Genomic DNA, 20,908 nt, shown 5'->3' with positions numbered 1-20,908 from the left:
TCTGTCATCCAGGTCTCCTGCATTGCAGGCAGATTCTTTACCGGCTGAGCCCCACTGCTAAGTTAACTTTACAGTCCTTATTAGGATATCCTATTTTTCCTGTTTGTGTTAATGAAAATGATTCCAAATGTTAAATGATGCAATCACTGTGGGTGACTTAACAAGTGGTATACATGCAAAACGTGTGTACAAGCCCCACCTTACACACTGCTGGCTCATGGAGGCTGGGCGGTGCTCTCTGCCCCGAGAAACCCTTGGGGCCCAGGAGGAGAGACACCCAGCAGAGCTGCTCAAAGCCCCTGCTCTGGCCGAGCTGCTGATGGGGAGGTGAGACGAAGTCATGTCCTGCCTTGGCATGTCTCATTCCAGGCTCTGACTGGCTACCCTGATGAGGCCCGCTCTTCTGTCTGCTGAGTGTGCGGCTCACATTGGGGTCACTGCAGAGCCTCCTCTCGCCCTGAGCGTCTTCCCGGGCCTACCTGCGACCACGAGCTCCAGGCTGAAGGAGTTCTGCCCCGCCCGGTTGGTGGCCACGCACGTGTAGACGCCGGCGTCCCGGGCTGAGACGGGCTCGATGACGAGGGAGTGCACGCCGTTCTCCCGCACCAGCATCTTGTGGGCGCTGTCCTGGCGCACTGGCTTGCCGTCCAGCAGCCAGGTGAGATCGGGTGTGGGCAGCCCACTGACCTGAGGCAGAAGGGAAATGCATATGAGTTCCTCTGATGCCAAAATGGGTTGCTCCATCCACAGGAGACAGGCTCTTAAAGTGTTGGTCCTGGTTCTCTTCTTGGCACAGACAGGCTCACTTGGAAACACCTCCTACAGAGCAACGCAGAGGAGAGTGAGGTGGGGTCCTCAGGGGGTCCAGTGTAGAGTCTGTGCGTCACTGCATGGGGCTCAGGTTCAGTCCTTGGTCGGGGAGTAAAGATCATTCTTTAAAAAAAGCAGATTTTTTTCACACATTCACAGTTCCCTAGGGCTTCCCTGACAGATCAGCTGGAAAAGAATCTGCCTGCAATGCAGGAGACCCCAGTTCAATTCCTGGGTTGGGAAGATCCGCTGGAGAAGGAACAGGCTACACACTCCAGTATTCTTGGGCTTTCCTAGTGGCTCAGCTGGTAAAGAATCCACCTGCAATGCAGGAGACCTGAGTTTGATCCCTGGGTTGTGAGGATCCCCTGAAGAAAGAAAAGGCTGCCTACTCCAGTATTCTGGCACGTGGTGTACACTCATCCATGGGGTTGCAAAGAGTCTGACATGACTGAACGGCTTTCACTTTTACACATAAAACTAAAATTAGTAGTAATCCCTTGGTATCACCTGATTAAAATAAAATTTCCCCTTTTGACTCTGTATATGCATATTTACGTTTGTATTCATTTTGGTTCTGTAACTAAAATGTCATTTTAGAGGTAGTCTGTGTGAATTCTTACAGACCCACGATAAATACACGCATATAAATATACACACTGACATCTGCATACTTACACTGTGGAAAGAATTATGTAGCAAATGATGCGGCTGACAAGGGATTCATCTCCAAAATTTACAAACGGCTCACGAGGCTCAGTATCAGAAAATGGATAGAAGATCTAAACAGACATTTCCCCAAAGAAGACATACAGGAGGCCAAGAAGCACATGAAAAGATGCTCAACTAAATATACTAGAGAAATTAAAATTAAACTATTAGAGAAAGGCAAATAAAAGATGCGAGGTGTTACCTCACATCAGTCAAAATGGCCACTGTCAAAAAGCCTAAAGACAATAAACACAAGGGTGGGGTTAGGCAAAGGGGGCCCTCCTAAGGTGCTGTGCTGGTGGGACGGCATGGAAACAGCCCCGTAGAGAACTGTACGGAAGTGTCTTTACAGTGTTCAAGTAGAGCCACCACATGATCCAGCAGCCCACTCCCAAGAGCATATGTGGAAAAAGAATGAAAAAAAAAAAACAAAACAGAATTCAAAGTGCGCCCAACGGTGAACTGCAGCGCTGTTTACGACAGCCAGGACACGGAGGAGACCTCGCCACCCGACGACAGGCGAGTGGGCGGCAGACGTTCACACACGGTGGAATGCCACTCAGCCACGGAAAGGAATAAAACCGGGTCATCTGTAGAGATGTGGATGAAACTATGCGGTGTGAATACAGTCTGTTACACGGAGTGAAGTCAGAGAAACAAATACCGCATACGAATGCATATATATACAAAACACATAAATATGGAGTCTAGAAAAAGTACTGATAAACCTATTTGCAGGGCAGGAACAGAGATTCAGACTGCAGAGAACGGACTTACGGACACGGGGAGAGGAAGGGGAGAGTGCGATGGACAGATGAGAGTAGGATTAACACAGACACACGACCACGTTGTAGAACAGAGAGTCGGCGGGAAGCTCTGCAGAGCACAGGGAGCTCAGCTCAGGGCGCTGTGATGACCGAGAGGGGTGGGGTGGGGTGGGGGTGAGCAGGAGGGGGTCAACATGCAGTTACAGCTGACTCTCGTGGTTGCAGGGCAGAAACCCAACGCTGTAAAGCCAGTATCCTCCGATTATAAAAATAACAGAAGTGATACATTTGCATGAGCAAGTATGATTCAGCCATGAAAAAGAATGAAATAATGCCACTTGCTGTAACCTATGGACCGAGAGATAATCACAGTAAAGTGAAGTCAGTCAGAAAGAGAAAAACAAATATCATGTGGTCTCACTTACAGGTGGAGTGTGGAACTGGATACCAATTAACTAATTTACAAACGTAGAAGAGATGTACAGACTTAGAAACACCAACTTATGGTTACCAAAGGGGAGAGGTGAGATGGAAGGGTATATTAGGAGGCTGGCACTGACTCACACATGCAAATATATAATCAACACAGACCTACTCTATAGCAAGGGAGGTGTACTAAACATTGTGTAAAAGCCTGCAAATGGGAAAAACCCAAAGATGAGTATCTACACTTATAACTGAGTAAGATTCTGTATACCTACAACAAACATGACACTGTAAATCCACATTACTCCAAATACATACATACATACATACATATATACACACACATGTTAAAAAAATTAAAAGAAGTAACGAGACACAAGTTTTTGGTGGCTTCTTGTAGCACATTTCACTCTAATTTACAAACCCAAAAAAAGGCTTCCAGTTTGACACCAGCACTATCTACAACAGCCAGGACCAAGACGCAACCTTAATGTCCACTGACGGGAACAGGTAAAGAAGGAGTGGTACCTATATAAATGGAATCTTCAGTTCAGTTCAGTCACTCAGTCATGTCCCACTCTTTGCGACCCCATGAATCACAGCACGCCAGGCCTCCCTGTCCATCACCAACTCCCAGAGTTCACTCAAACTCATGTCCATCGAGTCGGTGATGCCATCCAGCCATCTCATTCTCTGTCGTCCCCTTCTCCTCCCGCCCCCAATCCCTCCCAGCATCAGAGTCTTTTCCAGTGAGTCAACTTGTCACATGAGGTGGCCAAAGTATTGGAGTTTCAGCTTCAGCATCAGTCCTTCCAATGAACACCCAGGATTGATCTCCTTTAGAATGGACTGGTTGAATCTCCTTGCAGTCTAAGGGACTCTCAAGAGTCTTCTCCAGCACCACACTTCAAAAGCATCAATTCTTCGGCGGTCAGCTTTCTTCACAGTCCAACTCTCACATCCATACATGACCACTGGAAAAACCACAGCCTTGACTAGATGGACCTTTGTTGGCAAAGTAATGTCTCTGCTTTTTAATATACTACCTAGATTGGTCATAACTTTCCTTCCAAGGAGTAATTACTCAGTCATAAAAAGAATGAAATAAATGTCATTTGCCATAGCCTGGGTAGATTTAGAGACTGTCATTTAAGTAAGTCAGAAAGAGAAAGACAAATAGGATATCACATATATATATATACAGAATCTTGAAAGAAATGATACAGATGAAATTATTTATAAAACAGAAACAGACTTACTGACTTAGACAATGAATTTATGGTTACCATGGGAGAATAGGTATGGCTTTCCAGGTAGCTCTTATGGTAAAGAACATGCCTGCCAATGCAGGAGACATAAGAAAACTCAGGTTTGATCCCTCAGTCAGAAAGTTCCCCTGCAGAAGGAAATGGCAACCTGCTCCAGTATTCTTGCCTGGAGAATCCCATGGACAGAGAAGCCTGGTGGGCTACAGTTCATGGAGGTCACAAAGATTCGAATACAAGTGAAGTGACTTACCACCCACACAGCAGGGAGGGGATAAATTGGGAGATTCAGATGGACATATAAACAGTAGTATATTTAAAACTGATAACCAACAAGGACCTGCAGTATACACTCCGTAAATGGGAAAAAAACTTGAAAAGATATGTGTGTCACTGAATCACTTTGCTGTACACCTGACACTAACACAATAGTGTAAATCAATTATACTACAACGTAAAATGAAAATAATAAAAAAAGAACTACTCTGGAAAATAAACTCCTGTTAAGAATTCATTTATCCTTTCTAAACATTTCTGTAAGTCCAGAGTAAACTCTAAGCGCCTCACGTTTATGTTCTGTAATTCCAGAGATAACCAGCAGAGGGAGCCCAAATAATTTTATAAAACATTCATACTTCAGAGGTGAAATTTAAACTTAAGGTCAATCAATGGGGCAAAACCAGAGAAGAGAGACACAGACACAAGGTTGGGCGCACGCACTCACCTTGCAGTCCATCCTGCAGAGCCTGCCTTCCTGCACGGTCAGATCCCCGGGAGCCTGCAGGAAGTGTGGGCGGAAGAAGCGCTCCTGGATGGGCTCCCCTTCGTCAGCACTGTCCCTGGACCTTGAGCGCGGCCTTCAGACCAGAGAGTCACCGTACGGGAGGCGGGGGAGGGGCAGACAGATGACACAGGTAAACAGACCGAGAGACGGGAGATGGCAGGCCATTTCTAGAGTCCCAGTCACCTGCTTTCTAAACACGGGGCAAAAAACACAGTTTCCTTACCTGCTTACCTGATCCCTAATCTCAACCGTTTACACCATTAAAAAAGTCAGGAGGAAAAATCTTGTTTCATTTGGGAGTTTAATATAAATTTAATAGTCTGCTAATTGGAGATCTTAATCTGCTATCCTAACCCTTATGACTAGGATAAATCATGAACTGGGAAATGGGGAAAAAATAGGTTAAAGAAAGTTTTAAAATATTTTTAAAGTGGAATGAGAACTGTATGAGAATTAGTAATTCATTTCCTGCCAAACACTTTCAGTATCAATAACTGTAACTGTAAGTGAAAGTGTAGGAAATCAGAAGTTCTTATTATTTTTTAAAAAATTAATATATTTCTAATAAAAATTCCTTTTCATATTAACCAGGAAAACAACTGAATTTTTAGGCAGGTCTTCTGCATCCATTATCCATGTACCTAAAAGACAATTATTTTTTGCTTTAAAATAAAATTGTGTGAATCTCCCAGATTTTGTGCATCTTTCTTGCTTTTGAGTATGTTTCTAGAGGCACCTTTAACAGTAAAATGACTTAAAGTGATTGCAGCGAAGATATAATAATCAAAGGGCAAGATGTTCAAACTAACTCTGCCAGTGATCATCAGAAAGTTAAGTTATGAAACACTTAACTAGAAAAAGCAAAACAAAAGAAAAATTAGTATAATGGGCTAGAATTATCCACCCTTCAACATAAAGTTCAGCCATCAGATCTAGTTTACGAGCACGATGCTCCTCCAGGAAGCAGGGACCCATGAACACCTGAAATGTATTGAAGGCCCCGGAAAAGCAGGAGAAGATGGACTTGCTCTGCGGTGCTGTGCTTGCAGCTGGCACAGGTGACGCTGTGCATGGGTCCTGCCCTGGAGGCCAGCATCACAGCTGCGAGCCCGAGGCCTGGAGCTCCTTGCTGTTTCTGCTCCTCCTGAGGCTTCTCTGGCGTGTCCTCCCGTCCCTCTGTGGCCCTCTAGGACCCCAGCCCACCTGGAATCCCCTGGCAGGGTGCCCAGGCGACCAGTCCACCAGCTCCTGTTAAGCCGCACCCATCACTGGGCACCACATGCCCCGCGCATGCTCGCATGTCCCGGGGGGTCTGCAGGTACGGAAAGTGTCTAAAATGTGACCAGTATGACCTTGAGGTCTGGGGCTCGAGTAAACTTGTGCACTTAGTGACGAGAGCACGAACCTTCAGGCACAAGGTGGCCACAGGCAACCAGAGGCCCGTCTCGAGGGCAGCAGTGAGGGACGCGAGGCCAGGCCTGGGCACCCCTGTGGTGATGCAGCTGCCACACGGCACGCCTCCTAGCCGGTGTCCCCACCCCAGCCGCAGGGAGCCCCAGGCTTCCCCTCAGGTGCCCACTCTGTGGCCTCCCCAGAGCGCTGATGGTGCCGGGTTTAGGAGCCAGCGAGACTCCAGCAACGCCCGGGAAGGGCATGGGACGTACCTTCTGCCGTGAGGGTGTCCGGCCGGCGGGCGGGGGCTGCGGCCTCTGTGGTTCACCGCCTGGACCATCAGCCGCCCCGTGCAGCTGACGCGGCCCTACGGGGACAGGATCACAGCGGTGAATGGCGCCCGAGCCAGCGCCGTCTCCCCAGGCCCCCGGGCTGCGCCAGCGCCAGCCCCCACCCGCCCCCAGGACTCAACGTGTGACTCCACATTCATCCGAAGCACTTGGGTAAGAAGGTCCCCCTCCGACGCATGGCTCGGCTTTACTGTTTCATCTAGGGTGCCGTTTAAGACGACGACCCCCTATGAATTAACTGTCACTCGCCAAGGTCTCCTACCCATGAACATTCTTCCCATGAAATGAGCACATTTGAGATTTATGAACCGGAAGCAAATGCCTGAAACGTGAGGGTCAGATGATAAAAGTTAGTTAGATAAGCTATCTAATGAAAATCTTTAAAACATTTTTAATTTGAACTATAGTTGATGGGTTTACAATCACCCTGCCCAACACACCCAATCTCATCTGAAATATAGTGGACTTAATATTAGCTTCAGGTATAAAACATGAGTCAACATTTTTGTTGCTTATACCCCGTCTACAGTAGTCACAAAGCATGGCTCATGCACTACCGTATCTGTCAACAGAACTCTGATACGTGCTGTCTTAGGGGCATGTAGCAGTGCCGAGGGCCCGACTACAGTAATAAAGGACCCAGGGGCTACAGCTTTCTGGCCCAGGCGCCTCCTTCTCCCCACGGCTGGCAGAACAGCAAAGAAGATTCTCTCCTCCACTTGCTCCTCTCAAGGCTCAGGGGCACGAGCAGACAGACTTCTAAACTCTGACGACGTCCGAAAGGGAGGAGCCAGGGCAGGAACCTAAGGAGCGGACTGATCATTCATTCCTGTCCTCGGTGAATTCGAGCTCCCAGCTGCCCTGTGTGCACTCACGTCGTGGCTGACCACTGACCCCCACTGTCATCCCAAGTGGCCTACATACGGGAGGCCAGAGCTGAGGTCGCATGTGTTCGCAACTGCCTTCTGAGCTCCCCTGTCAGTGGGCTGAGGGGGGAGAGGACGCTGGCGGGGGACATGGAGGGAGGCGCTACAGCAGGATGCAGGGAGGGGCCCTGCACATCAGGCCCCAGGAAAGGCGCAGACTCACACCAACAGTGCAGAGAGGAGGGTGAGCAGGCCCCAGGAGGAACGGCTGCTGGGAACACACAGCTCGCGTGGCCCTGAACCGTGAGGAAGGCCCCTCCTTCACTGAGGCCACCACTCCCGCAAGTACCAAGTACCGTGCAGCACGCTTCGGGACGGAATGACTCCCGCCCTGCAGCGACTGCGTCTCAGGTTCTGGCCACATGACAAAGTCTCCCGTGCTGACCCTGGCACACACCAGGGACTCCCCAGCACAGCCTGACACCCGAGAGTCCACTGACCCGTCCCACGTGTACTTGTGTAGGAGCGCCTGCCTAGAAGAGCCTGTTACAAATCGCACAGCTGACGAGTCATCGCAGCTTGTCCTGTTGGACGTGGAAGCCTGATGGTTCTTTCCGGAGCTTGAGGACAAGAGCTGTGCGTTCACACGGATAGCGCCCCTTGTCCTCAGGAGAGGGTTTCCCTGTTTTCTGCTTTGCTGCTTCATCAAAGGCTGCAGAGCCCCCTCAATGCTGTCTGTTCACTTTAACTGTCTGATTAACACATGACGGAATAACAGAAGTCAATGTGTGAAGTGAAGCTCGGAAGGAGCCAGGAAACCCTGTAAAGCTGAAACAAAGGTCACCAACAAGCCAGTCTTTTGAGTGTGACTCTGCCGCCCGCAGCTCCTCTGTTCCTACCAAGTCCTTGGCTGAAAGCTGACATGAGTTCCGAGTGTGAACTCTGAAGGTGGTTCTGCACGAGATGCCCGGCTTGTCAGGCACACGTGATGACTGGCAAGGCTGGTTCTTCACCTACTGTGCAAACAGCATCTGCCTGTCCTGGCTCACAGAGCCTAACTGAGGGCCCAGGGCCTAGGACAGCCAGCTGCTCAGACACACAGCACAGCTGGAGAAAGCACAAACCACCACGGCCATTCCAGCCCCAGGCAGGACTGGGGACCTAGCAACGCAGCAGAACAAAGCCAAACATCTGCGTCTGCATTCCGCCGTGCCTTCAGGAGGGGCGAGACTCGGCAGGGAGGGGCCCTGCGGTCCCGGTCTGGCACAGGGGGACGTGGCACAGCCCCTCCTGACCTCACTAACCCTGTGGCTGCTTGTCTCCTGGGAGCCGCCAGGCAGGGATGCTCTGTGGCCACAGCACGCCCAGTGCTGAGTGCATCCCCATGGAAACCTGTCAACAACACCTCACATGCCTCTTATTCCCGAAGACCAAGCAAGCGGGAAAGCCGCCTATGAAATAAACTGCTGGCCGTGTTCGCCTCCCTCTGTGCTTCTCGTCCTCTCTCATGGCTACTCTTAGGACTTATCTCTCCCTGCCTGGAGAGCTCAGCCGCTCACGCTCCATGACTCAGCCCAGTTTCCATAAGCCTTTTCCTCCTTCCCTGAGTCACACTGTGGAAGCCACGGAGTGTGAGAAAAGGGAGATGGTGCTGTCCCCCTTCCAAACACGAATCCTTCTAGAACATGGAAGAAAATCATGGCACCAAAGGGCGTCAAGGAGCCCACGCCAGGCAGCCCCACGCTATGTGTCTGGGACTGGAAGCACATGTGTGTGTCTGTGCTTTACGATCCTGGAAAACTTAGCTTTTACTTTTGAGATTTTTTTCCAGTACCTATTTACATCATGTTCCTTTTAAACCATTTTTTAATTCACCGATTACAAGACTGGCAGAGCCATTTACTATACCACAGCAACTGTTTATAAAGCTGAGTTTATGGAGTGCTGGGCTTCCATGGTGGCTTAGAGGTGAAGAACCCACCTGCAATGCAGGAGATGTAAGACACAGGGGTTTGATCCCTGAGTTGGGAAGATCCCCTGGAGGAGGAACTGGTAGCATTCTTGCCTGGAGAATCCCATGGACAGGGAACCCTGCGTGCTGCCATCCACGGGGCCACAGAGCCAGACGTGACCGAGCAAGTAGCAACGACATGCAGTGTGAGGTGCTTCTATCACCGCGTTCCCATGGCAACAAGTGACAGCATGCACCAAGGATCAGGCAGAGACTCGGGCTCTCGCGGGTTGTGGCTGAAATGCCGTTTTGTTTTCCTAAGTGGGCAGGAAGCTCATCCCAACCTCTCAAAAAACTGGACGCACAGTCTTGGACGACTCACAAAGCTCACGTGTGGCATGTGTCCACGGACCTGCCACTGAAGACCGGGGATGAGAAGGCGTTTCACCCCTGAACTAACCCACCAGGAGACGTGCCCAGAAGCTCACAGGAGCGGCTGTCAAGCACCACAAACCCCAAACGCATAGCAACGTCAGTCGGAGGCCCACATCCACTCTCAGGATCTCCCCAGACTGCTTAGGAGCCTCCCCTCTGACGCCTGCCTCTTGGTCATTCAGGTAGGAAAGGAGAAGTTTAGTGATAAGAACACACCCCGTTAATGAGAATCCTGGTAGATCAGACCTCTAGAGACAGCAGGATTCCGGCATGAGGACCTGCTTTGGCAGGGGAGCCTCTGGAGCCCGGAGTGGTCCCCCTGCTGTCTGCTCAATCCACAGGCGGGATGGAGACACTGTCAGGAAAGCCAGGCTCCTTCGCTGTGGCCAGGGGCTGAGACTCTGCGCTCCCAATGCAGGGGTCCGGGTTCCATCCCCGGTCAGGGGACCAGATCCCACATGCCACAACTAAGATTCTGCTCGCTGCATCTAAAGCTCGATGACCCTGCATGCCTCAAACAGACCCAGCACGGCCAAATAAACAGACTAAAAAGGAAAAGTGGGTTTCTGGTGCCCTGATGTAAATGGTCACTGCCCATCTCTTTGTCTCCAAGAGGTAAAGCATGAAGAATCAGACGAGGTGATCTACAGGGCGTGGCTGGCTCTCCGCTGAGGCAGCAGAGCTCAGGGCCCCAGGTGAGGGTGGGGGCCTCCTCCTGGCCCTGGTGTGGCTCCCGCCACCCAGGCTGTGGGGGTGGGGAGTGGATCTTTAGCTAAGCCCACACCCTTGCCCCAGCTGTGCAGTCCTGATTCAGCCACGCTGGCTGGGAACTGCCCCTCAAGGTGTGACATCACCTGAAGGACACACACAGACTCCAAACTGCAGTCTGATGTTTGCGTTATTCTGTTCTTTAAAAGTGCTCACTCCAACAAAAGTTCAGAACACGCAGCAGGCAAAACGCCTGGACAAGAACAGCAGAAGCCCAGTAGTGGTGACTGGAAGGAACACAGTGAACTCCACCTCCATCACCCGCCCCAGACTTCTCAGGGCACAAGAGGAAGAAAGGCCCCAACAGGAAGGGAAATTCTGGGTTTTACTGAGTTCTCCACTACTTTTTTAAGAGGAAGAAAACAGAAGATGGGAATTGGTTAGTAACAGTCAAGGAAGCATACTAAAAATACAATTAAAAAAAAAGTCACTTTCATTCCCTCAAACACACCAACATGAACACCAACAAGCATTCAAACGTTGACTGTTTAGTAAAGATCATGACTGGGACTGCTTTTCAGAGCTCATGTATTCACTGATTGAAACATCAGCGCCTCAAGAAGGTGCATGAACTGGAAAACTGTTCCTGGTCAGTACGGAGTCGGCTGTCCCAGATCGCACCCTGGTTGTGGTGAAATCTGTGAGACTTCAGTTTGCTCTAAGTTTAACATTGCTGCAGTAAGGTATCTTTAAGTGACACTGTAGCCTTAGGACAGGAAAACACTGTCTGCAACACTGTCTGCACTTGCAGAAGTGTGCAAGCGTTGCTAAAATTACCTGTATCATTTCCTAACACCGAATGCTTCTTTCAAAAGAAATAATGAAATATAGAATGATACAAATACATCAAAGATTTTTTTAAAAAGGATGACTTGTGAGCAATCTCCATTAGGTACATATTAAAACTGTTAGCTTTCTTTTTAAAAAGAGTGTGTTATTTACAGGCTTCCCTGATAGCTCAGTTGGTAAAGAACCTGCCTGCAATGCAGGTAGACCCCGGCTCGATCCCTGGGTTGGGAAGATCCCCTGGAGAAGGGAAAGGCTACCCACTCCAGTATTCTGGCCTGGAGAATTCCATGGACTGTATAGTCCATGGGGTTGCAAAGAGTCGGACACAACCGATTATATGCTTTCTGTTGACTTTGTAAAGTACCCTGTCAAGTGTTTAAGGCACAAAACCACTTCTTACACGTGTCTGTGGATCCAGTACAGCTCCTAAAATATACAAGATATTCTATGAAAAGGACTCTGCAGGCTTCAGTTGGAACCTGGTAGCCAGTAGCAGCCTACTAAATTCTAAGTAGTCAATTAATTTTTTGACCCTAAATCTAAAGGCCAACACAAGAGAAAACAAACCAAAATCCTGAGTGCTGCATTTATGCTCTATCAAAACTGAAATCTGTCCAGACTTACAGGTTATTTAAATTCCACTGAAGTAAGTGTGCATGTATTTCTTCTAAATATTTAATTTCTGAGTCTTCCTACCACATCGCACACACGCCCCTCACTCCCCTCTCTCCTGGGAATGTGATTCTTCATGAAATCACATGGTCTGTGCATCTGTTCACTGGCTCATCTTGTGTCTCGGGACCCTGTCCTTCCAGGAACGGCAGTCCCACCCCCAGGAGAGGTGTGCACAGCAGCCTCTCGACACTGTGGACACAAATGGTGCACATCTATGCGTCGTGCACACAAACGTCTAATGGAGGAAATGAACACTCAGGAAAGGAAACCTCTCTGCCGGGACAGAGGACACGGGGCACCAGGCGAGCCACCTCCCCGCCCGGGGCCCGCACCAGGGCAGAGCAGAGCCACGGGCACCCACGCTTCCCACCTGAGGGCTGGCGGCCATGACTGTGTAATTGCCGTCGTCCTCCAGCGTGGAGGCTGCAGTGTGCAGGGAGCAGGTCCCGTTGGGGTCGCTGCGGATGCTGTAGTGATCGTTCTTGGGGGAGATCTGTTTTCCATCCTTAAACCAGTAAATCTGCGGGAGGAGGCAGAGAGAAGGTGAGGCCTGTGTGTGGGGGGTGGGTGGGGGCTGCTCTGAGCTCCTGCGACAGAACGGGAGACTGGACACCTGGGCAGGGCCTTGACTTCCGAGGGACAAGGGGAGACAGCAGACAGGCTACTTCTAGTCTAGCTTCAGGAATTACACATTCTCTTTCTTTCTAGAAGACGGATAGGGATTTCCCTGGTGGTCCAGTGGCTAAGACTCCTCACTCCTAGTGCAGGAGGCCCAGGTTCAAACCTTGGTCAGGGAACTAGATTCCACTTGCCCCAGCTAAGATCACAGATCCTGCATGCTGCAGTTAAGACATGGTGCCGCCAAATAATAAAGTATTAAAGTGTATATTTTAAATAATAAAATTAAAATAAGATATATTAACAATACATTAAATTATTAATAAAATAATAAATACATAAAAGACATACATAAGTGGCATTTACATTCATCCATTATTTACATGGAAGACAGTGATGACTTCTCAGCTGGCATCCCAGTTTTCTTTTTGCTTCTGTTTTCAAATGTCCCAAGTGAACATGTATCACTTTTAAAGGTAAAAACATTATCTCAAGATGAAAAAAAGCAGACCCTCAAGTCCAGTCAACTCGTCTGTGTCAGACAAACAGAACAGGGTGCGAGGGAGGGTGGGGGTGCAGGTGGGGGCACAGGGTTGAAGATTACAGTTCACCAGCTCTCCCCACTATGTTAAACACAGCAGTATTTAAACGTACACTAATTTTCAAATAATACTTTAACTTGGAGTGATAGAAAATTGTGAAAAATACAATAAAAGTACATCTTGATTAGACAGAAACGTTCTAAATGGTCAAACCATCTCTTCTAAGGTCCCTCCTCTCCTCTCTCACCTTTAAGCAAGATCCCAGGTCCATTGGTTTCTCACGTTTCGGTGGTTAAATCTGAGCTGGTCATGAACTTCACAGCAGAAGAGAGGCCATAGTGATGGTCACAGATCCGCAGCCCCAACACAGCCAGTACGCTGTGTTGGCTGGAGGAAATGACATCCTCGCTTTTAAAGTAGGATGCGGTCACCTCTGTTCCCTGCAGCCCAGGGCACTCCTAACATTCCCAGCAGAGGAAGCCTACTTCATAGCCTCCCGTAGAATGAGCTTCCTCCTGCATGTACCTCCCTTGGCAAGCTGAGACCACAGCTGGCCTTTCACTGCTGCTCCTGCCAAAGCCTCTGAATCTGAAAAACTGTTCTTAAACCTTCCACGTCTAAGACAGGAAAGGTCACAAAGAGACCACACTAAGTAAGCACCAACAAGGAGGGTCTGAGAACTGTGGCTCTTCCCTCCCTAGCTTCTATGGAAACTATGTTACCAATATTACCAGTCTCCAGAACCGAAAAGGTCACCATCGAAACAGACTAGCAACTTTCAATTCTAAAAGCTAAATTACATAAAGGCTGACACTTCATAATTATCAAGCTCTTACTGGTTGGATTATTTCCTGGAACAAAGAAGCTCTGACCAGTATATAATTTCTCGCTTTCACATTCCTGCTGCTATGCCAGTTCTTTAGAATTCTTTTTTCCCTTTAATCCTATTTTTCACCTGTATTATACTTAGAAGACAACTTTCAGCTAAGAATTAAGAGACGTACTGTGCTGAGCTGCTCAGTCACGTCTGACTACTCTCGACACCATGGACTGCAGTCCGCCAGGCTCCTCTGTCCATGGGGATTCTCCAGGCAAAAGTACTGGAGTGGGTTGCCATGCCCTCCTCCGGGGGATCTTCCTGACCCAAGGACTGAACCCAGGTCTCCCGCATTGCAGGTGGATCCTATACCATCTGAGTCACCAGGGAAGCCCAAATTAAGAGACAGTGCCAACATTCTACCAAGACTGCTCGGAGACGAAAACAGTGTGAACCAGAGATTCGCCTCAGTCTTCTCCTGTTTCAAGGGGACAAGCCTGCCGAGGGCAGACTGTCCTGGGAGAGCGTCAAGGGGGAGCTTCCGACTCTCCCTGTGCCTCTCTTACTGTCTTCTCTCCAGTCCTCGGGAAACGTGCAGTCCCGTGTGCTGTTCCATCGGGCCGTGAGCGGTGATCCTAGCCTCTGTCTAAAGAGAGGGCCAGCCTCCACCCAGTGTCCCCATGTGCCGGCAAGACAGGGCTCTGGCCCGGCCAGCCCCAGCTGTGGTATCCCTGCCCCCTCCGCCTCTGTATACACAGGAGGCCTTGGCTTTGTGGAGTAAAGACATGAGTCCCATCAGCAGTGGCAGCTTCACTGCTCTGTACAGTACAGAGCACAGGCGGGTTCAAGCTCAGGCCTGGCCACCACAGCCCTCGAGCCGTGGGAAAGCTTGTCAACCTGCTGGAGCTGAGCCCAACATGGGCACCTTGGGTGTCCCAACGGTGACTCCATGTGAGTGAGAGAGGGGAGGGTGTGAGCTCCTTGCCAGCTAGTCTCCTAGTCTAGCTGTCCTGCCCTCTTAGGTCCCATTCTATCCTACCCTATTCTGTCCAATCCCATCCTAGTCTAGGGGCTTTCCTGGTGGCTCAGACAGTAAAGGATCCCCCTGCAATGCAGGAGATGTGAGTTCAATCCCTAGGTCGGGAATATCCCCTGGAGGAGGGCATGGCAACCCACTCCAGTATTCCTGCCTGGAGAATCCCATGGACAGAGGAGCCTGGCGGGCTGCAGTCCCTGGGGTCGCAGACACTAGGACATGACTGAGTGACTGACACTTTCACAGTTTCAATGCCGGCACTTATCCTCCTACCACACACCCTGCAGGCTGGAAGCGAGGCCCATCCTCAGGGCATGCAGCTCTGAAGAGGCTGTATCTCCACTCACCTTGGGCTTTGGGTCGCCAGTCACTCTGCATGTGAACGTTGCAGGCATACCCTCAAAGATCTTGTAATGCTTCAGCTTCACCTCAAAGCAGGGGGCCACTCCGCTCTCCACAGACGTGTCCCCGCAGGGGGCCTCGTCCCCTGACTCCTCCACAGGGGACCGCTCCAGCCGGTACTCGATTTCACTGATGAGCCTCTGCTCACAGCTGGAGACCTTGTACTCCTGAGTCAGACGGAGGGGCTGCGTCACCAACTGGGCCCCTCGAGGTACACACTGCCCCACCGGACTCAGCCCCTCTCCAGTCAGGCTCCCAGAGGACCGCGATGTGTTTACTACAGAACTCGACGGGTCTGCAGCCCAGTCACTCCCACAGGAAACAAACAACTCCTGGAAGGACGCGTGCTGTTTCAAACCATCCTCAAGTCTTATCAACCAAAAACACTGCAGCCACACAGCTAGAACGAGTTTCTTTCTCTTCTTAGAATGGGGAGAAGGAAAAAAAAAGGCAACTAAACTGCTCATAAACGTTAAGCACTGATGCCACGCTGACCCGTCCCTGTCTGAGGGCGGGCGCCTCCCTGATGGGCAGCTGCGGCTCACCTGGCCTTTCCTCCAGCGGGTGATGGAGAAATGGTACCTTACTCCCTTCTCCTGAAAGTCCTCGCCACCCAGCCTCCAACTCTCCCTCAGCTCCCCAGCTCTCGATAACCATTCTCCACCCCCTTTAAACAAAGAAGAGGACTGACAGTCCAGTCAAACGTGGTTAAAAAAATAGGCATCAAGTGCCCGCCAGCATCCTCTGCTAATGAAGGGGTACCAAGAGACCTCTTGCTCATGAAGTATAGAAAAGAAAAGGCAGCCCATTTTCTATTTAATATTAAATGAAAGGTTGTTTCAAACAAGGTTTTCTCTTAAAGTTACTCAATCTTTAACAAACAGTCTGGCGTGGGGTTTCCCTGGTGCCCAGTGGTTAAGACTTGGCGCTATCAGTGGAGGGGGCAGGGTTCGAGCTAAGATGTCACATGCCACAGGGCATGCCCCAAAACCCAAAAAAGTCTGTTGGCGTGAAGGAAGAAATTCAGCAGTATGAATAAAACTGCAGGAAATAACACAAATAGCTTTGTCTAACTATTATCAAATTAATCAGTTTAAGAATTAGCTCTTTTTTCTCCTAGACGAATTTTAACAAATGAGAAACTTCTCACAATTTAACATTCAGAGTATTCATAAAGGACAGAAGAAAATTCAAGTCTGCAAATAAACGACGTGACAAATCACACTGCAGCGCGCTGTAGCGATCTGACACTGAATGGATGCAGACGTGGTCAGCACGTCAGCGACTGTCGTGTGGCAGGAGGGGCAGACACACACGCACGAGGGAGAGCAGAGGACACGGACACGGAAGGGCCGGGAGGGGGACAGAGGCAAAGGTGACCTTTTGACCGTCCAGAGGGCTCTCTACAGAAGCACGAGATGGCCAGCGGTCCTGAAACAGCAGAAAAGGAGGAGTGAAGCCCAGTGAGAGAGGCTGCAAGAATCCAACCCGACTTCCAGCTTTAAGGGAAACTCTGGTGGGAGCAATATTTAACACAGAAAAACTTTCAGATTTTGAAGGCTGATCCATTTCTCAATAGACAGGAGAAAGAGTTTACTTGATCCTTTAAACTTGTGTTCTAAAGCTTTCTTTTATCTTAAAACTATTCAGCACATATGGAGACTCCAAACAGAACCAGTGGAGATGATAAACAGCTCACAGCAAAGCCATGAAGTGATTCTGGTGTTAGCAGGGGCCAAAGCAGATTCCCTGCTCAGTACTAATTTTCAACTCCATTTGGGGAGAAAAACATTCTTTTCTGTACAGAGATACTTCCCTGGATGAGATATTAAGAATGTAACTGAAAATAGTCACGAGTGATTTCACACAATTTCAGTGAACGTATGCTCCTCCACACAAACCTGTTTTGCATTACAGCACAGGACAGGGAAATCAGAAAGATACTTGAAAGAAGAGAAACTAATGGATAAGACAAAAAGGACCTGTGTCATCGACGGAAGTAACTCCATCACCCCTTGAACACAGGGCATGCTCACCAGCCGCGGGCCAAAGGCAGCCTGTGACCCACCCTTGGTTCTGCACAGAGCTGGCCGCAGGACCGCGTCCCTAGGGAGGCTGGGGGTGGCGGGTGGAGAACACTCTGCTCTCCCGGGAAGCCGGGAGGGTCGTGTACCTGGTTGGCCGCCTCCTCTTCTGGCTCCTGGACGTTGAAGACAGTCGCACTGTCAGCACCCAGCAGCCGCCGAGCCATCCTTTCTTCATAGGTCAACCTCTAAGCAAAGAAGCCACACGGGTCAGAAAAATCACACTGCTGCAGCGCCTTGAGAACACGGATGCAAAGAACAAACGGGTGTGTGGTTCTCTGTCCACTCCTCTCCACCTCCGGACACCTGTGCAGACAGGAGCCCCCTGCCCCCTGTGTTCACCTGCTCCCCCCGCCCTCCAGTCCTGAGTCTGTGCTGAGAGTCAGGGTGGCCCATCCCGGGAGCCATCAACTAACAGAGCAGACTGAAGGAGAGCAGAGCAGGCAACAGGGCAGAGGTCACCGAAGAGCGCGTCACGCACTGACGCCTGATGATAAATGTGCAGGCAATGCCCTTTACGCAGCAAGACGCCGTCTACAGAATGGGAACGGTCACAGCCATCACAGGCTTCAGAACAGCTCCAAGCCCGGGAAGGGAGTCCGAGGCTGGTGGGCAGTGCTGCTCCGAGAGCCCTTCTCCGGGGCCAGGCACGGGGGTGAATGCAGGCAAGCACAGGAAGTCACGAGGGCTAGCTGCACACCCTGACCGAGCAGAGGGGCCGGATGCGGCCTGCTGACCTGCTACCCACGGCCCCGGGCCTACCCCCGCGAAGGTGGCGAGGCTGCTGCCTTCGGTGACCAGGGCTTTGGGCTGAACACAAACCAAACGGCCCACTCGCGTTCTGTCTGATGGGCTGAAGGGTGCCCTCGAGTGCTGGCTCCAAAACGATCATCGGCCCATTCATTGGGGCATTTAAGTTTTGATTCAAAATAGAGAATAATTAGTAACACAAAATAAAATTTGAAAAAATGTGTAAGTTATTTCAGATGAACTTCCGAACTTCTGAATCTAGACACAGACTCTCCTAGAAACTCTCTAATCAGGAAACTATGCTGGGTAAACTGCTGCTTTCCAGTAATTGCTGCTTTCAGTCCCAGCGGAAACCGGGAAGGGAAGCAGGACACAAGCCAAATGGCAAACAGACCTGAAGCTCCAATGACCTTGTTTTGGGAAAGGGGGCTGTGGATGAGGAGAGGTGGCGGCAGGCATCTGTGGCATGCAGACACGCTGCTGTTTAAGTTTCTCACATGTGTTAAAGAATCACGGGTTCAGCTTTCAGACACAGTTTTAAATACCTTTTTAAACACCTGCTCTCATAAAAAGCCTTCCTAATATTTGGGGAGGGCGGTCTGCTGCCACCCCATTCCTCTGGAGCGGAAGCATCACTCGATACTCAGGCCCTCGTCACACACACCTGCCACTGCCAGCAGCCAGACTCACTCACTGCTGTGTTTCTGAACCACTTGCTGTGCCGTGTGAACATAAAGTCCATATATGAAGACGCCAGAAATGCGGACAGTCACGTGCCGCATCAGGAAAAAGCTGTTTGATGGTCACATTTTCTACGAACAGAAACCTTACTTGTCCTTTTAAAATTCTCAAATGTGGAAATGTACAGAAAATATTGGAAATGTCATTCACTGCTGAACAAACACAAATAATATATACTTCTATGCAAAAGAGATATATGACATATATATGTAAAAGATATAAATACATGTAGTGTAATAATAATAGTATTTGTTTTAATCTTTCAAATGCTCTGGTTGACAGAGCCAGGGAAAACTTCCAGAACGTGTCCAATTGCACATGCAAACACTTATTTCAGGGAGAGGATATTTTCCCCCGTGTGAAAGTCTCAGTGCGGTGAGTAGCGTGCGGTGTCCTTAGTATGTCAGTCTAAGCCCAGTGACTAAGATCAGTACCCAGCCCCCTCCTCTGGGCCCCAGCGTCCCAACCCAACTGGTCTGTGCTCACGTCTTTATCAGGGCAGGATAACCACAGCTCCTAGAAAACAGAGTCAGTACGCAGGCTTCCCGCTCTGGAGAAGGTGCTGAGGGAGACTTCACAAGAGGCCCGTCTCTGCTTCTACTCAAGAGCCAGGCCAATGCACCCCGAAAAGCACACAGGTCATTGGACCACGGCTAAGAAATCTCATTTCCTAGACTCGTTTGCCTATGCCCTTCAGGAACTTGGACGTGATGAGGGGCAGTGAGCCCAAAAAACAAGCCAGCGCCTGACAAGGAAGCACTGTGCCCGTGGAGGAGGCGACTGTGTGGACCGTCTCCTCGTCCATCTACAACCCGCAGCCTCAGAACAGTGACCACTCCCGTCCAGAACTGAGCTGCCCCGACAGACCAGGACAAGTGTGGTAACGGAACCCGAACCTGGACAGTCTAGACCAGATGGGCACGGCCTCCTAAGGTGCACGGCCTTGTCTGCAGAAGCAGGGCAGGGCAGAGAGCCCAGAACTGAGTTCCAATCCACTGCCTCTGGGCAGAGACAGACCATGGGCCACAGCCCCCAGCCCCACCCTCCAGCGGGACTGCTTCCCTTTCTCCGCCTCCCACCCGAGGACTCGCCAGGCCCGACCCTGCTCAGCTTCCAAGCAGGACAAGCTTGGGTGTGATCAGGGCGCGGTGGCTGCAGACCGTCCAGATCCTCTGCAGTGTCAGAGGTGCTTGGTGAGCTACTGTGGCCTCAGCCTTCCCGCACCCGCTACCTCCAAGCTGCCGTACGCCCCCCAGCCCCCAGGAATGGTTCATGGAAGGAGGCAGCAAAGCCTGCCCCCATGCTCTCCCCTCCACAAGCAAACCTCAACCTGGAGAGGCGCATGGGGGCTGTGAGGCTGGTGCTCGGCTGAAGGCCAGGTGTGGGGTGAGGCCCAGCCTGGACGCCGGTGAGGCCCAGCCTGGCGCCCCGGGGCCGCTCCCACCGCCTGCTCCTGCTCACCGTGTCCCCGCCCTCTACCACCCCTACCGGCTGCCCGTTGTTGAGCAGGTCCTCCTTGAAGCGCAGCTTGCGTTCCAGGTCCTGGATGACTGCGTCCTTGGAGCCCTGGATCTCCTCGTCGGAGGCCATCCTGGCAGGTCTGCCGGCCTTCTTGGGCAGCCCCCTGCGGGTGAGCACACGGTGGGGGCAGGGTCAGGGTTTGGTCTGGCAGGCACTCCCGGCCCAGCGCCCATCCTGTTGGGCATGGACCGGTGATGCAGATGTCACCGCCGGCACACGCTGGTGTGTCAGAGGGTGAGACCAGCGCTGAGCTGGAAGAGGCAGCAGCAATAGGTGGCGCCGTCTGTATGCAGACCTGGGTTCTGCCACAGCAGGCTGTGACTTTGGGCATCAACCCTGACTATCCATCGAAAGGACTGATGCTGAAGCTGGAGAATAAAGCATAGAACACACCTCGCAGCAGGAATT

The 20,908-nt window shown here is 50.6% G+C and overlaps 1 protein-coding gene across 6 annotated transcripts in view; it reads right to left on the bottom strand.

Moving 5' to 3' along the window:
• The window catches only part of PALLD (palladin, cytoskeletal associated protein), a 367,111-nt gene that overhangs the window by 4,858 nt on the left and 341,345 nt on the right, over positions 1-20,908 (bottom strand). For 5 of the 6 annotated variants that reach the window (XM_055427986.2, XM_055427990.2, XM_055427988.2 and 2 more), the window contains 8 exons: positions 20,468-20,603; positions 17,578-17,676; positions 16,785-16,835; positions 15,350-15,571; positions 12,360-12,509; positions 6,428-6,522; positions 4,704-4,836; positions 480-687 (listed from right to left, as the gene is read on the bottom strand). In XM_055427986.2, the coding sequence (XP_055283961.2) occupies positions 480-687; positions 4,704-4,836; positions 6,428-6,522; positions 12,360-12,509; positions 15,350-15,571; positions 16,785-16,835; positions 17,578-17,676; positions 20,468-20,603 (1,094 nt within the window). The remainder of the gene's footprint in view (positions 1-479; positions 688-4,703; positions 4,837-6,427; positions 6,523-12,359; positions 12,510-15,349; positions 15,572-16,784; positions 16,836-17,577; positions 17,677-20,467; positions 20,604-20,908) is intronic. The other variant, XM_055427989.2, reaches the window with a different exon arrangement.

This window comes from Moschus berezovskii, chromosome 7, assembly GCF_049115385.1.
Source record: "Moschus berezovskii isolate FMDL1 chromosome 7, NW_MosBer_1.0, whole genome shotgun sequence".
NCBI classification, from domain to species: domain Eukaryota; kingdom Metazoa; phylum Chordata; class Mammalia; order Artiodactyla; family Moschidae; genus Moschus; species Moschus berezovskii.
This window is presented reverse-complemented; position numbering and strand designations above follow the sequence as displayed.